At 42.6% G+C, this 17466-nt stretch overlaps 2 protein-coding genes across 2 annotated transcripts in view; one reads left to right on the forward strand and one right to left on the reverse strand.

The window, feature by feature from the left end:
* Positions 1 to 835: 835 nt before the first annotated feature.
* On the reverse strand, positions 836 to 14621 carry LOC102157791 (uncharacterized). The gene is made up of 3 exons (XM_085011734.1): positions 14589 to 14621; positions 1697 to 6181; positions 836 to 1517 (listed from the first exon to the last, which is right to left on the reverse strand). Exons 1-2 carry the CDS (start codon positions 14619 to 14621, stop codon positions 5531 to 5533), a joined length of 684 nt encoding a protein of 227 aa, XP_084867860.1. The 3' UTR covers positions 836 to 1517; positions 1697 to 5530.
* Positions 5841 to 17466, forward strand: part of LOC146405748 (uncharacterized) — a 115376-nt gene continuing 103750 nt past the window's right edge. The window contains exons 1-3 of the mRNA XM_085014559.1: positions 5841 to 5980; positions 14445 to 14642; positions 16558 to 16671. Coding sequence (XP_084870685.1) covers positions 14620 to 14642; positions 16558 to 16671 — 137 coding nt within the window. The 5' untranslated portion in view covers positions 5841 to 5980; positions 14445 to 14619. The remainder of the gene's footprint in view (positions 5981 to 14444; positions 14643 to 16557; positions 16672 to 17466) is intronic.

Raw genomic sequence — 17466 nt, forward strand, 5'->3', positions numbered from 1 at the left:
CCTTATGGATACTAGTCAGATTCGTTTCCTCCAGCCAGGACAGGAACTCCACATTGTCCTTCCTTATCTCTGATTATCCCAATTCTACCCATGTTCAAGGGTCACCTCAAAGCACATCCTCTCCTGGGAGGCATTATAGCTTATTGGCTAAGCGTCCACACCTGGAATAGATGTGCGGTCCATGAGATCCAAAAGTCGGCTTCTCCACTTAGTAGTACTGTAAGTTCGGGCAACTCACTTAACCTTTCTGAGACTCAGTATCCTCACCTGTAAAAATAGATGGATGAGTTACCTCATTTGGGTTTTTATAAGGAGTCAACTGGATCATGCATGTAAAGTGTGTAGCAATAATAAATTTGTACTGACAATAATAATACCGCTGTTCCTCCTGACCCCCAGTGTAATTACGGACTCTGCAGATAATTAATCCTAGTCATTTTCTGTTTGGTTTAACGAGGGAAATAATAACTACCTTTGGGGAAAAAGACAAGGCTTCTACCCTCAAGGACTTAAGTAGTACATTCACTTTACATTTGGTAGTTTTTCTTTTCTTTTCTTTTTTTTGGTCTTTTTGTCTTTTCTAGGGCTGCACCCGTGGCATATGGAGGTTCCCAAGCTAGGGGTCTAATCGGAGCTGTAGACACCAGCCTACGCCAGAGCCACAGCAACACGGGATCTGAGCTGTGTCTGCAACCTACACCACAGCTCACGGCAACGCCAGATCCTTAACGCACCGAGCAAGGCCAGGGATCAAACCCGAAACCTCATGGTTCCTAGGCGGATTTGTTAACCACTGCGCCACAACAGGGACTCCTCTTTTTGTTTTTAACAGATATTTTTACTCATTCATCCCTTAATGAGAGACAGACCCCCAGGAAAATACCCTTCATAATGCCCACACTTCTTTCTCTTTTTAGTCCAAGCAGACTAATGGTATCTGGGCTTCCCAAAAGCTTAGTAATAAAATATGTAAACTCACCTACCATCAGCTTCCATCCTTCACAGATGGGTATGGGCGGTCTGAGGTCTGTGATTAGTTGAAGGAAACACTGACCTGTGAGAAAGCTCAGTGTTCAAATACTCACGAGTAGGCATGATTTGTGTTCAAGCCTGCTTCAAGTAGGATAAGCCAATGTCAGGCCTGAAGAGCGCCGCCCTGCGACAGGTGATTCAGCCAAACAGGCAATCACCAGAAGGTCATCCTATGCCACCCAGCTCTCTGAGGACACCTTGCTCTGGGAAACAAAGGTCAGAGCTAGCGTGCTTTTTGGTGTGTTAATTCTTTTTCCCACGGAATGACAGATTTCCATCTGTGTCTTCACATGTATAAGTCTTTCCCTTTGGGAACACTTATAAAAGACTACTCCTTTTTCCCAAAAAGCCAGGGCTACCCAGAGCAAAATTATTTACCTTTGATTGTTCAAGACCAGTTACTCACCCCCTTTCTGTGTTTTGCCTTTTGCCTCCTCCTCAAGAAAGTGAAGGGATATTTTTGCTAGTGGTTAAGTCATATTTTTCTAGAGGGAAACAGTTATAGTATTGAGTCTTAAACTAAGGTATGGAGATTATCCATGGAACAAGCATTTTATAAAGATGACCAGACACTAGCTCACAAAGAGGACATGGCTGATAGTTTAGTAGTAAGGCAGAACATATCCTATGAGTGGGAAAGTGAACAGAGAGGTCCCCGGCTCACCTGACAACTCATCCAGCATGTGCAGAATCAAAGCCCTCCAAAATCTGGTCCAAGATTCTCCAGTTCAATGTGGGCCATCACTGGGTCAGTCTGAGTCCTCCTAGAGCCGACACCAAGATGGAATTACACATTTGAGTTTAGTGGGGGAAAGGCTCATGAAATGTAAAGAGGAGAGGGAGCAGGAAAAGGCAGAGAGAGAGACTCAGACCATGATACAGGTATGTCCTCTATGAAAGGGGAGAGGGAAGGAAGGAGGATTAGGTAAGAAAAGCCTCAGATGCAGAGCAGTTCTGAGAAAGTGATGGGCACACTGAAAGGAAACCCCAGAATAGAAATATCCTGCTGAAGGAGCCCCACCTTGGAGCTGAAAGGGCTTGGCTCTAGTACCTGCACTGTGCTTGTTCATTCACTGAGAGCGGCCAGTGTGAGGCCTTGTGTGAACATTGCAGTAGATGTGAAGGCGCAGCAGCTGGAGGCTGTCAGCTTTGTTCCTTGTAGAAGGGTCTCTTGAAGAGACCTCTGATCACCTATATGGCTTCCACAATCATTCATTCAATCATGCAACCTGGGAGTCATGCATCTTTTTCTCCCTTATCTCTAAGACCCAATCCATTGCCAAGTTCCTGACTATTTTACCTCCCGAATATCTCTTATATCTGTACATTTCTCTCCATCTCTCCCACCATTACTCCCCTCATTTTGATCCCAATTGGTGAGCATATTTCAATCCATTCACCACACAGCAGACAGAACAGTCTTTTTAAAACATAAGTGAGATGATATAACCCCCTACTTAAACAACATCAGTCCTCATGGGATAAAGACCTAAGTCCTTAGCATGGCCTTCAAGACCTTAGCTGTTATGGCTTTTGCCTTATTTTCCAGCCTCCTACGGACTTGGGTTCTCCTTACTCTCTCTCTCTCTGAGCTTCACTGACCCTTTGGGTATCAGATTGAAAATGGTTCATATCCAGCCTGCTTCAGTTCCCCAAATTCTCCAAGTTTTTCCTGCCTCAGGACCTTTGCACATGCTGTCTCCTTCACTAATTATCTCTTCTCCAACCCCATCCCCTGTACCCAGTGAACTAATCCTCACTCCTTAGCTCCTAGTTCAAACAACTCTTCTTTAAGGAAGACTTCTTTGACCCCTCAGGAAATTTCAAATCCTTCTCTGAGAATCAAATGCCCTTTGTAACATTTAGGATAGTATTCTATATTTGACTGATTATTTGGATGTGTTTCCTGAAGGCAGAGACTGTGTCAGTTTTCATTATTGAATCCCCATGATTAGCAGAGTGGCTGCATTTTGTATTTGTTCAAAACATTTGTTGAATGAATGATGTATCTAAAACAGGTTTTAAATATTTTTTCTTTTTATGTGAATCACACACTAGGTGTTTTCTAACCATTTCTTTCCATTTACGTTGTTCTCCAGATGTCTGACATGATCTCCTCCTATCTCACCCCACCCTCTGCCCATGATAAAATTTTTGAGGGCTGGCCTTGGACTTGGATTTTTGGGTCTTCATTGATGAGCACTGCGGGCCTCAGTGCTTATTGCGAAAATGGCTATTGCACAAGATTTTATTCTAGAGTTAGAATTTCAGGGATGGTAAGAAAGAAAAGAAAGTGAGTTATCCCCAAAGAAGTGGGATACAAAGTTAAATTATAAATCAAGCCAATCAGAGCCAAGATACACAAAATGCCTCCATAAAAAGCAATAAGGACTCCAGGACTTACAAGGTCTAACAGTACTGTTACTTAGTGAGGCCTTATTCTATCTAAAAAAGAAATGTGTCCATCTGAGAAGGAGCAGCCCAGGCAATATAAGAAAAAGATACAAGTATTGACCAGGCACCATTCCAAGGAGTAGGGCTGGCCAGACCAGCAGGACTGAGTGCCCAATCCTCCCAGATTTTCGTTGTGGAAGAAGACAGACAAAGGCTACTCAAAGCTGATATCATTAAACATTTACGTCAGATAATTCATCCTTCAGATTCTATTTTATGCTCACTAAACCACTTTCTGACAATGAGGGTCCACACTGCACAGTTACAAGAAGAGAGTCACTTAGTAGGCCCACTCTATAGAGTCCGATGTTCTGGACAGTATGGCTTCTAACAAGAAACAGTGAAGCTCCAGGTTTTGGATCAGATGGCCTTTATTTGAACTCTGACTCTACCACATACATACATACCAACTGTGTTTCCCTAGTGATTTCCTTCATCTCCCCCCCCCCAACTCCCCAACTGTAAAAAAGACCACAAGGTACCACATGGCTGTGGAGAGAATTAAATGAGGCAATGCATATAACACACTTAACATGTGTAGCAAATGGTCAATAAAATCAATAAGTTTGCATTCTGATTTCATATAATGCTGATTATTAATTAACACTGGAACATTGAAAAGATGAAAATTTTGACCCCATAAGGCCAAGGACCAAATCTAGACCTTAGGAAATCACCAAAATGATAGATTCCAGGCTAGCCATCACCTCCCGGCACCTCTGTTTCCATGGGTAACATTCATAAAAGGTAACCAGGATTTCTCTCTATCTTCTTGTCTTTTTTTCTCTTTTCTTAACCCTCCTCTCCCAGACATTCTTTTTATTCAGAAGCAGATTTAGCTCTACTTTGCCCTCAGAATCAAGAATGATTTTCCTATAACAAGGAAGAGGCTCCTAGGCTTGTCTTGATTTTTTTCCCCACATCATACTGCAGACAAAAAGCATCACTTTCTGGAGAAGGAAATGTGTTTTTCTAAGGTCATCATTTGGCCTGCCTCACTTCCCCACCTGCTCTTGTGGGACTACTGGGAGGATTTTATGCTTTAGTCATAAATCAAGGCCTCCCTCAAGCAGGGAACATGCCCAAATTTACAAATGAGCAAACCAAAGTGACCCTGGCAGATTAAGCAGTATGTTATGTTTCTCTGTTCCAGTTATCAGATTGCTCTATGCAAAACCAACAAAGAAACACAAGGCACTGTGTTTGGAGCACAGAGTCTTGACAATGTTTTTCACATTTCTACAGAAATGCTTACAAAAGTATTTTTCAGATTCTGTGACTAATGCTTGATTGAGCTGGGGGGACTTCAGTCAAACTTTGAGGCAGTGCTCTATTCTAATAAAAACTTGTTCCAGTGGCATGATTATAGGGGCTAATTGTCAGGCTAAGTGTGAGGTGCCTTCCAAAAAAATTGCAGTGCCCCCTCAGTTCTTCTAAGTCAAAATAACACAGTTCAAAAAAAAAAAACCTTTAAAACTATCCTTTTATCAAACGACCATTCGAAGATGTCTATTAAGCATCCCGAAAAACAATGACTTGGTCGCTGCCCTCAGAGAAAGCACCTAGAGCCTAACAGAAAATACTAAGTATTTTCTTCCTTATATCGTTTCATTTAATTCCCACAACCCTGAAGTAGGTAAGGTTATTATCCTGATCCAACAGAAGAAACCATGGCTAAAGGAGTAAATATTTTGCCCCAAATCACACAGCCAACTTGTACCTGGAATCTCTAAATCCGTGGATTATGAAGATGGGCACCACTTAGACCAGGGAGTCCAAACCTTAATCTTGCTCCAGTTTTTCTTATCAAATAAAGCATGTCTCCCCCGCCCCCCGCCTTTCACTGGAATCACTGACTTCGATGAATCCCTGACCCAGGATGAAAAGCCTGGTACCTCACCATCAGGACCGAGCCGTCCGCGGTGCGGATGCCCCCAGCTGGGCAGAGGGACCAGTGCGCATGCCTGGGCTGCGGAGCGCCCGACCCCTGGGGTCTGCGAGCGAAACCTGCCTCAGTTCCCTTAGCGTCTCCCGCCCGGCTCCCTCAGAGCCTGGCCCCCCGGCCGTCCAGGCCAGCAACCCACGAAGCGCCGCCAGCAGCCTGGTCGCGGTGCGGGGGCCAGCCTCCACCCGCGAGGCCCCAGCGGGCGCAGCACGAAGGGCTTAGAGGGGAAGCAGCCCCGAGAGACAGGCAGGGTAGCGGCCTCTCCGGCGGACGCGGCTCCCGCCGGAACGCTGCCCGCGCGGCCGCGCGCTGACCCGAGGCCCGGGGCCCCCGCCTCTGGCTGCGGGCCCGCGCTCCGCATTCACCGCGCGCTCGGGCCCGGGCCCGCCTCTCGGCCGTTTTCGCTTTCGCTTTCCTGCCGAGAGCGTTGAGGAAAATGAAAGTGTTGGTGTCCAGGGCCGGCGCAGCAGCCGTCGGGGCGAGGGGCGCAGTGTGCGGGGCGGCCGGCCTGGAGCAGGCGAGCTGGGGCCGCAGCCCGCGCCCGGCAAGGTAAGCGCAGCCCCTTCGCGGTCGCCTCGCGGGCTCCTCCTTGCGGACCGCGCGGGCGGGACGCCAGGCGGCGGTTGGATGCGGGCCGGCCGGGCCGGGGGTTGCTGCCGCGGGGCTGGGAGGGCCCGAGAAGGGGCCCAGCTGGACTTTGGAGGCTTCATCCTCCGGGCGGGGCTGGAAAACCTGGGCGGGGGGCTCGGACTAACGATCTGGCAGCCTGGGGTTGAGGGGGGCCGGGGGTAAGCCAGGCCACCGCTCTCATCACACGTTTTCTTTTTGTGGAACGCCGACATCCCCCACCCCCACCCAAGAATTTTAAAAAAAGAAAAAAAAGAGGTATAAATGCCCAGCAGTGTGACTCACCTGAGCCCAGCAGGGAGGAACTCTCAATTGACCCTTCTTACCTATCAGACTCCTCTGCTGCTGCCTGCGGCCCCATACCTAGGGCGGTTTGGCTAAGTTTTTCGAATCTGGTGCACTTGGTCGCACCTGGCGTGCCTCGCTAGCGTTCTGTCTGGCAGGGGTGCAGCTGGGAGGCCTGGAGAGTAACTAGCCCAGGATGCCGCCCTCTCCCCACAGCCCTGCCCAGGTAAAGACAAGGGCCGCCTCTGCAAGGGCCCTGACCCTGGGACTGGCAGAAATGGTCAGGGATGGCCCTCCAGGACTCCGTCCTTCCCAGACAGCACACACTCTTTGTCCACTGTGTCCCCTGGAAAATGAGATCCAGCTCTTTGCCCTTGGTCACGAATACGCAGCTCAGAATTGGGCTCCACCTCAAGGCTGTGGAGAGAGTCCCTGCTCTGGGGTGTTCCCCATTCCCTGGCAAGAGAAAATAGATATGCCAGGTGCCCGCAAGACCAGTTGTGTAGATAGGAGAACGCACTAGTGTTAGAAGTTAAGTGCCTGAATCTACGGGTACTTGACTTAGGTTGGAGTGATAACAGTTTTTGTAGGCAATACCAAGGACCCCCCCCACCCCGCTTTACTCAACTTTTCTTTCTGCCTCATCACATGGATCTGATCCTAAGACCTATTACTGAAGGAAAATTTGAATAATCTTAACTGTGAAAACAGCCATTTGAATTTGACAAAAGATGGAGGTCCTAATTCTTAAAACATGGAGTATCCCATGTGTACTCCCCTCCCGGGTGATGCTGAATATTCACTGCTTTTAGAAAATACCACCTTTATTATGAGCCAGAAAATCAATTAAAAGTATACAATTCAGTGCTGGTTAATATATTTGTGGAGTGTGTAACTATCGCCATAATCCAATTTTAGAACATTTTACTCCATTAGCAGTCATTCTCCAGTAGCCCTTAATATTCCCCTCCATGGCTCTAGGCAAGCGCTAATCCACTTTCTGTCTCTATATATTTGCTTGTTTCTGGACATTTCGTGTAAATGAGATTATACAATATGTGGTTTGTTGTGACTGGCTTCTTAGAGTTAGTATAATGTTTTAGAGCTTTAGGCACATTATAACATGTATCAGGAGTTTGTTCCTTCTTATTGCCCAGTATATTCCATCATGTGGATGTACTGCATTTTGTTTGTCCATTCATCAGTTGATGGACATTTTGGTGGTTTCTACTTTTTAGCTTGTAATGAATAATGCTTCTGTGAACATTAGTGTACACATTTTTGTGTAAACATATATTTTCATTTCTCTTGCATGTATACCTTGAAGTAGAATTGCTGGATTATATGGTGTGTCTCTTTTTAAACTGTTTTTCAAAATAACTGCAACATTTTACAATCCTACCACCTGTTTGGTAGTGCATGACTGTTTCAATTTCTGTACATCCTCACCAACACTTGTCTGTATTTTTGGTTACAGCCATCCTAGCAGGTATAAATCTCTAGCTCACTGTGGTTTTAATTTGCACTTCCTGGATGGTTAATGATGTTGAACATATTTTAGTGCGCTTTTGAGCCATTTGTATATCTTATTTGAAGTGTTGTCTATTCACAATTATTTTTAAAATTTGGCTCTTTTGTTATTAAGTTGTATTATTTATATGTTCTTTTTGTGTGTGTGTCTTTTTAGGGCCACATCTGTGGCATATGGAGGTTCGCAGGGGTTGAATCGGAGCTGTAGCCTCTGACCTGTGCCACAGCCACAGCAACGCCAGATCTGAGCCTCATCTGTGACCAGATCCTTAATCTACTGAGCCAGGCCGGGAAGCGAACCTGTGTCCTCATGGATACTAGTCAGATTCATTTCTGCTGAGCCACAATGAGAACTCCATAATTTATATATTCTTGATACATATCCTTTATCAGACAAATGAGCTGCAAATAGCTCCCCACATTCTGTGAGTTATCTTTTGACTTAATTGATGGTGTTCTTTGAAACAAAAATTTTTTTCAGTTTTATTGATGTCCAGTTGATCAATATTCTCTTTTATTTCTTGTGCTGTTGGTGTCATATCTAAGAAATCCTTACCTAACCCAAGGTCATGAAGGGTCACTCCTGCGTTTTATTCCAAGAGTTTATAGTTTTAACTCTTACTTTTTAGTCTATAGTCTACTTTTTTTTTGACGTAAAACTTTAAACTTTATGTAGTCGTATGCATCATTTTCTTCCTTTTAGTTTGTGCCATTTGTGTCTTACTGAAGAAATCGTTGTCTACCTAAAGATAATAATATTTTTTCTGTATTTCCTCCTACAAACTCTGTTGTTTCTTCTTTTACAGTTGCATCTTTACTCCACTTGGATTTTGTTTTTTATTACTATGGCTTTGTGATTTGCCTTAATAGGTACCATTTCATTTTTCTTTTTCAAACTCTTCTTAGCTTGTCATGGACTTGTTCTTCCATAAACATTGAAATATCTGTTTGGAAAATTTGCCAAAAGTCCTTCTGAAATTGTGATTGGAATTTAATTGAAATCATAGATTGATCTGGGAGGAATTGATATTTTTCATTGTCAAGTCGTCTCACCCATGAATATGTATCCATCTATTCATGCTTCCTGCTTTAATAGGGTTTAAAATTTTTCTCCACAGGATTCTTACATGTTCTCTTTAAGATAATTGCTAGATTAAATAATTCAATAATATTACTATTACAATGGTATCTTATTTTGTTATACTGTTGCCTGTTACATGGTTTCATTTTCTCTCAGTGATTGGTAACAGTTGCTATAGATAAATGAAATCAATTATTTTTAGGTTGGTCTCATCCCTATACAGTTATCTTTATGAACTATTCATTCTGATAGAGTTCTGTAAATAACTATACCAGTTGCAACCACTGACAACTTTTATCTCTTTTCTTTCAATTTTATACTTTGTTTCCATTTTTATTGTTTCTTCTTAAATTGTAGCGGCTACTGCCTGTATAATTCTGTTACATGGTGGAGGTAGGAGCAAGCATGCTGTCTTGTTCCATTCCTTAAAAAGAATAGATATAGTTTCCCTATTAAGTTTGATGTTAGTTATAGGCTTTTAGATGGTAATCTTTATCAAGTAAAGGAAGTCCCTTTCTTTAGGATTTGAGATACGAAGGAAAATATAATCCCATGCACTACTTTCTAATGAGAAATTTAACAACAAACTGTGGCTAAACTGATGAATAACCAAGCTATGAAGTAAAGGTGGTAGGGATGACAGGGCCTTGTTCTCTTAATCCTACTCTAAAAGTTGTTTTTGTTGTTGTTGTTTTGTTTTGTTTTTTAAATCACGATTTGTTATTGAACATTGACAAGTAGTCTTTCTCCGTCTGGTGGAATGATCATGTGATTGTCCATGTATTATTAGGGTATATAATGCTAACTCTTGAAACAACTCCAACATTTCAAGGGCTTAAACCAACAAGGAACTCACGTATCACATTCAGGAACTCAGGCTCTTTCTAGCCAGTGTCTTCCCCGTATGCTAAGACCTGAGTCCTTCAACAGATCCTTTTGGTTGTCCAGAGATGACAAATACCGCTTCTACTCACATTCCACCGGCAAGGGCTAATAATGTGGTCCCACCTAGTTGTAAGGTGGCTGGGAAGGATATTGGTATTTCCAGGAGGAAAAGGAGAACAGAGAAATGGTGGGCACTAGTAACTTGTTCTGTAAACCATAAATGTGGTGAGTTATATCGAAAGATTTTTCTGACTTTAAAAATTCATTTCTTTGTTATCTTATCATGTAATTTTCTGAATGCACTTTTGGATTTGATTAAATAATATTTTACTTAGGTGTTTAGCATCCATGTTTATCAGTGAGACTGACCTGTATTTTTCTTTTTTTTTAGAGCAGTCCATATTACAAATTTCAAAGTTTTAGTAACCTTAAGTTAGACAGTGTTTCCTCCTTTTTTTCTGTTTTTTGAAGCAATGCATTTAAGATAGAAATTGTCTGTTTTTTAGAATTTATTAGAATGTGCTTGTAAGACCTTCCAGGCCTAAGATTTTTATGGGGAAGAAGTTCTAAAAGGTACTTCACTGTCTTAAATAGCTGTTCACATTGTCAATAATTTTTGTGTGGATTTTGGCAATTTTTCTAGAAATGTATTCATTTTATCAGTTTTTGAAATGTGTTATCATAGTTATTTTTATTATTATTGTATGTTTTTTAATGTCTATTATATTTGTCATTTCCTTTTTTCCCCCTGTAGTTCCCCCTATACACCTTCTATCAGTTATTCTTCATCCGTTTCCCTAGATGTTTGTTTATTTTCACAGAAATACTTTGGGTTTTGTTAACCACCTTTATTTTTTGTCCTCTGTATCCTCTGTTTCATTGATTCTGCCCTTATATTTATTATCCCATTTCTTCTTCTTTCTCTGGTTACATGCTATTAGTGACATTCATAAAGTGAGATGGGGAAGTCCACTCCTGTCCCCTGTAATTCTACTCTGTATAGGCAACCAGTTACCAAATTGGTGTTTTTTTCTAGATTCTTTTCTGCGCTTATATATTTTTCTACCACTTTCTGAGCTATTTAAGTCAGACCTCGTTCTGTGCCATATACACACACAGATACACATTTTCTTTAAAATGTAGTATCATGATTTATTTATCCATTTTCCATTATTGGGCATTTAGTTTGAAAGTCTAATGGTAAAATTTAATTCATTCATATTTATTTCGATCACTGGTAAATGTGGCCTTATTTCTGCCATCTTGTTTTGGCATCAATTTATCATGAGTTCTCTGAGCTTTTTTCTTACAAACTACTTCTGGATTCATCAAGGTGTTTTTGTCCTCATTCCTTCCTTCATTTTATTTAGTGACTTGAATAGGACCCCTCATTAAATTCTCAAGCATAGGTAAACATATTTTCCTATAAATGCTAAAAATTAATCAGACCCTCTAGTTTCATTCCAAACATAAGAAACTTTTTAGCATGTTTTTAATTCTCTTCTGTCCCACAGGCGCATATATGCACGTGTCTGCCAAGGAATTATTGAAATAATCTGCAAGCTTTCTGTTGTTACTAACTCTTCATGCTTAAAATAAACTTTTAGTTTTCTATTTTAAAAGTCTTTTCTTAACAGTTGCGTTAATCTGTAATCTACTTGTGCAGCTACATATCATACCAAGATAGGAAGGCTTAAACATATGTTTCTTTTAGAGTTTTCCTTGACTTACTGAAAATTTGTAGTTATTTGTGTCTCAAAAGTAATTTTCCTTTGGGTCTCTTATTTCTCCAAAGTATACTTTGGAATCCATGCTCTTCTGATCCTCATTTGACCTTTGCCAGCACAAAAACATTCTAAAATATTTGCAAATGCTAAAGTCACTTACTCATGCTTTACTGAGTTTACTTTAGCTTGGTGAAACCAAGTGCAATATCAGTTTGTGTAAATTTACCACTATCTGAAGGTTCATATAATTGTCCTCCCCTAGGGTCAGAGACTTGCTGGAGGAATACGAAAGTAGCTTTGAAAATTCATCTGCTGAATATCTTTTACTGAAAAGCTTAACATTTTTGTTTATAACTCTTAGTGCTTGAGGGTAAAGTAAAATGGGCACTGTCATAGTAAACCTATGGTAAAACTAACTTGGATGGAATTTATCAAAACTTTTGGAAAGTGTCCATACCTTTTATCCCAGTAATTCTACTTCCAGACATGTATCCTAAAACATGTTTCCCTTTGGGTTTATTTCAGGCGGTGCAGGGTAATTTTATGTGGTACACATTTGTGACCTCGTCTAACACTGACTCCCATAGAGAGGAAGTGACTCCTCTAGTCAGCTCCTTTCCAATCTCCTGATCAAGGGAAGGAGAAAAATCTCAGCTTAGTGCTAGTATGACTTCAAGAACTTTTTAAGCCTTCCTACTCTCCCATTTCATAGAAAGGGATGAGAAAAGGGATAGAAGTATCAGTGCTAGTTTCATGACACTGTTAGGTTTTCCATTGTATGACTGCCTTTATGACATATGATGCTGGTTTTCCATTTATAATAGTAAATAAGTTTTGCTTTTTAAAATCCTTTTTTTTTTTTTTTTTGCTTTTTAGGGCCACACTTGTGGCATATGGAGGTTCCCATGTTAGGGATCGAAGTGGAGCTACAGCTAGCGGCCACAGCCACAGCAATGCCAGATCCCAGCTGCATCTGTGACCTACATCACAGCTTGTGGCAACTCCGGATCCTTAACCCACTGAGCAAAGCCAGGAATCAAACCTGCAACCTCATGGTTCCTAGTCAGATTTGTTTCCACTGTGCCACAAAAGGAACCAATAATCTGAGCTTTAGACACAGATTTTAAATGGAGAGATGTTGTAATATATGGAGCTGTTCCTCCCAGTGCGACTTCTGTTATCATAAAATTAGAAACAGCTCAGTTGTCCAACAGTAGGGGTTAGTTACGTGATTTTTGATACCATCCAACGATGGAATAGTGCCAACTATTAAAGTTTATTTATTTATTTATTTATTTATTTATTTATTTATTTTGTCTTTTTGCTATTTCTTGAGCTGCTCCCACGGCATATAGAGGTTCCCAGGCTAGGGGTCGAATCGGAGCTGTAGCCACTGGCCTACACCAGAGCCACAGCAACGCAGGATCCGAGCCGTGTCTGCAACCTACACCACAGTTCACGGCAACGCCGGATCGTTAACCCACTGAGCAAGGGCAGGGATCGAACCCGCAACCTCATGGTTCCTAGTCGGATTCGTTAACCACTGCACCACGACGGGAACTCCTTAAAGTATATTTAATGACATGGGAAAATTATATACCATTATGTAAAACAAAACTGGTTATAAAAGAAAAATATGCATAGTATCCTAATGTTTCAGAGAAAGCATGTGTGTGTGTGTGTGTGTGTGTGAATCTCCAAAAATATTGGATGAAATATTTCCAAATAAATTGTCCCCGGACTCTTGTTACTACAGGAAATTTTTGTGTTTTGCATTAATAAACATGCTAATTTCCTCCCTAGAAAAACAATATATACATATAGCTATTTTTAAATTAACCTGTTCTAACCTTAACAGTACTGCTTGGTATTTGCCATCTTCAGGCACTCCTGGGTCCTTATATGCTCCAAGAATCCAGTTAGGTCCCTGTGGCCTGCTGCAAAGCCCTGGAGAGATAGTGCCCTCAAGACTTCCTTGTCACCCCTTAGTACACTCCAAGGTACTTGGTCTTGGTGGGTGTATATTTATATTTTTGGAGTAAAATAGAGTATACCTAAAATTCTTTGACATAATTTTTATTGCCTCATTTTCTCAATTAGGCTGGACCAAATTAAGATTCTAGTTTTTTCAGCAGGTCTGAATCATTAAATAAGAATGGAGGAGATGCTGAGAGAGGGTCTCCTGGTTTCTCCTTTATTCTCTTTCTTTAACTTCTGTGTTATTCTACTTACTATGAAATTTATCCGTGTTGGATATAATCATGGCTCGGCTTTACCTGGGTTGAAGATAACGTGTATTTAAATTTAGTTACCTCCTTTCCAGGATTACAGAATCTTTCTTAGGAAAAAAAGGTTCACTACAAGGCCTAAAGCTTAGCAGAGACAATTGCTACTTTTTGCCTAGTAGAAATTACAGGGATGTTACTTCTTAGAGCTTTTCCTGGAAATCCCTGGACTTCTTTGTGGAAGAGGGTTGGTGGGTCCCTGTGAAGTGACTAAATTGTGTCTCTATCTGGAGGTGGGCCTTACAGCCTTGGTGCAAGCTTCCTCCTTCTGCAAAAGGTGGTAAGCTCTGTCAGAGGTGAGCCAGCCAGATTCCAAGCCTAAAGAAGGCCTGCTGCAGCATTCAACTAATGTCTGCCAGGGTCCAGCAAGACCTTTGACTGGCCGGCTCCTCCCCTCCAGGGGTCTTTCAGCTCCTCTGTACCTCACTGCAATTGCTGTGCTTTAAGCTTGCACATCTCTAGTCTAGACAACCCTTTCCTGCCCTCCCTTTCTTCTTACTTCTGGTCTGTGTTTTATAGAAACCAGTATTTGTTGCTGTAACAAACACCACAAAATTAGTAGCTTAAAACAATCCAAATTTACTCTTTTACAGTTCTGAAGGTTTCAGAGGGGTCTTTTCCTTGTGGAGACACTGGAGGAGAATCATTTTGTTGACTCCCAGCTTCTGGAGGCTTCCTTCATTCCATGGCTCAGGGACCCTTCCTTCATCTTGAAAACTGAGGCACCTTTTTCCTACGGCGTCACTCTGACACTCCTCTTCTGTCGTCATGTCGCCCTTGGCTTCCCTCTTGTAAGGACACTTGCGGTTACATTGGGCCCACCTGGATGATCCAGGACGATCCGCCCCCCATCTCAAGATCCTGAACTTAATCGCGTCTGCAGTATCCTTTTTGTCATGTAAGGGGATATATTCAGTTTCTGGGGAGTCGGACATTGACATCTTTGGCAGCACCCTTATTCAGCCTACCACCTAGTATCATCTTTTTAAAATACACATATCCAGCCATGTTCTTCCCCTGCCTAAGACCCTTGTGTGGTGCTCCAGTTCTCAGAGGATAAGGATGTCTCGTGGCTGGGAGGGTTGTGCAAGGGCGCCCACCCCTTTTCCACATCCTCTTGCCTCCTCTCTTCCCACTCTACTTCTGCTTGCTGTCCATGATCCAGCCTTTGCACATGATCTGCTTTTTACCAAGAATTCTTCTCCTGGAGTTCCCATAGTGGCGCAGTGGTTGGCAAAGCCGACTAGGAACCATGAGGTTGCGTGTTCTATCCCTGCCCTTGCTCAGTGGGTTGAGGATCTGGCATTGCTGTGAGCTGTGGTATAGGTCGCAGACGCGGCTTGGATCCTACGTTGCTCTGGCTCTGGCGTAGGCTGGCAGCTATAGCTCCGATTCGACCCCTAGCCTGGGAACCTCCATATGCCACGGGAGTGGCCCAAGAAATGGCAAAAAGACAAAAAAAAAAAAAAAAAAAAGAATTCTTCTCCTTTTCACGCTCCATCCCAGGCCTTCCTAAGGCTTTTGAGCTCCCTAGGATGCTCTCATAGGGACCTGTGCCATTCTGCTATCATACCTACCATAGGTTAACATATTTGCCCATCTTTAGGTAGTCATGTGCCTCTCCTTTGTGAGTCAGTAGTCCTTACAAGCAGGGACCATGTCTGTTTTTTGCCTGTCATTGCATCCCAGCAGGGTGCCTGCTTTTGGTGGATGGTTAATAAACACTTGGGAATGAATGGATAAATGAATGAATAGTAACAGCATAGCTATCCTTATCATTCTCTTTCCCTCTTACTCTGCTTTTTCTTCGGCACACCATTTATCACCTCTTCTCTCATAGCCTCTCTCCGCCAGAAGAGAAGCTCTCCATGAGAGCAGGGGCTTTGTCTTTTGTGTTAATGCCTCTTTTCCTAGATGCTAGAGCAGTGTCTAATCCATAACAGGCAGCTGATAAATATTTGGGGAATGAATGATCTGTAGGATGCTCAGAATCTCTTACAGGGTTTTCATATATGACCCTCTTTAAAATCAGGTATTATCAAGGCTTTCATTTTAATTATTCAGCCTAACTCAATAATCAGGCAGATTGGCAGAGACCTCCTAAAACAATTCACCTATTTTTATGAGGATTAAATGAGTTAATAAATGTAAGTCATTCAGAGCAATGTCTGGTACATGGTGAGCCCTGTGTAAGGGTTTGCTGCTGCTGTCAAAAAATACTTGAGGAGTTCCCATCGTGGCGCAGTGGTTAACGAATCCGACTAGGAACCATGAGGTTGCGGGTTCGGTCCCTGCCCTTGCTCAGTGGGTTAACGATCCGGCGTTGCCGCGAGCTGTGGTGTAGGTTGCAGACTTGGCTCGGATCCCGCGTTGCTGTGGCTCTGGCGTAGGCCGGTGGCTACAGCTCCGATTAGACCCCTAGCCTGGGAACCTCCATATGCCGCGGGAGCGGCCCAAGAAATAGCAAAAAGGCAAAAAAAAAAAAAAAAAAAAAAAAAAAACTTGAGCCCTTGATCATTTAGAATTTTTACTCACTACATATGTCACAACTCTGTGGTGGGATCCCCAACACAGAACTGAAGAAGTTCTGTTTCTTGCACCTGGACAGGACCTAGCTCTTCCAGCTCCCTGGGGACAAGCCCAGGCTGGGAGTTTTAGGTGAGTGACTTAAACCATAACTTGTGTTGTTTTCTGTTTTGCCTGCAGGTGGCAGCAGGCCCTGGACTTCTGTACTGCACACAGCCCTGAGGCTGGATGGCAGAGAAACAAGAAAATGGACTCCTTCCTCCTGGAGACAAGAATGCCAGCCACCAGCCATGGGTGAGTTTGGAGCTCAAGCAAAGCTTTTCTCTTATTTGTGTTCTGTTATTTGTTTTTAAGTTTTTTTTATTTGTTTGTTTTAGTGTAATACAGGTATTTGATTTTGAGGTAGTTTGTTAATTTTCACAGTTTGTTTATAAAAAGCAAAAAACAATAGCAGTGAATGAAGCATTAATGGAATGTCACAGGTGGATGAAGGGCAAGGAGGTCATCCACTACATCGTGAGTGTGGTGTCCCTTCTCTTCTACACCTTGGGTCTGTCCCCTTTCTCACCCTAGGAGGTAATACCCGTCCAGACAGTTCCTTTAATTCAATAAGTGTGTAGTAAGCTGGAAGTACGAGGTGTTTTTTTCTAAGGATCTTGTGGTCCTTCTTCCAGTTGCCCACAGGGTGGACTGTTCGTGTGCTGCCAGAGAGCTGTCCCTGGCCCAGGAGGGCCCTGAGCGTCTCTCTGATTGCCCTGACCTTGAGGCCCCTTGGAGGGTTTTTCCCTCTAATCTTCCCCTCATCCCACAGCTGGGAATTTCACAGCTCTAGTTTACTGATCTGAAGACCCCCATTAGTCCTGCAATCTGAGAAGCGGAATGGGAATTGTTTATATTCTATTTCAACCCCATTTGTTAACTTTGTCCTCAGTAGACAATAATTCTCATTTTCATATTTGAAAATAAGTATACTTTGTGTCCTTAAAGCCAAGGGCAACCATACCACTTGTTGGCATTCTAATGAGGCATCTAGCAAAGGCCCTCCTTGATTTTCAGCATCTGGTAGGTTTGGCCATGTCCTTCCCTTAA

This window comes from Sus scrofa, chromosome 2, assembly GCF_054392235.1.
Source record: "Sus scrofa isolate SSC_HxYL_T2T_F1_AM1 chromosome 2, Sscrofa_HxYL_maternal_Yorkshire_Landrace_v2.0, whole genome shotgun sequence".
NCBI classification, from domain to species: domain Eukaryota; kingdom Metazoa; phylum Chordata; class Mammalia; order Artiodactyla; family Suidae; genus Sus; species Sus scrofa.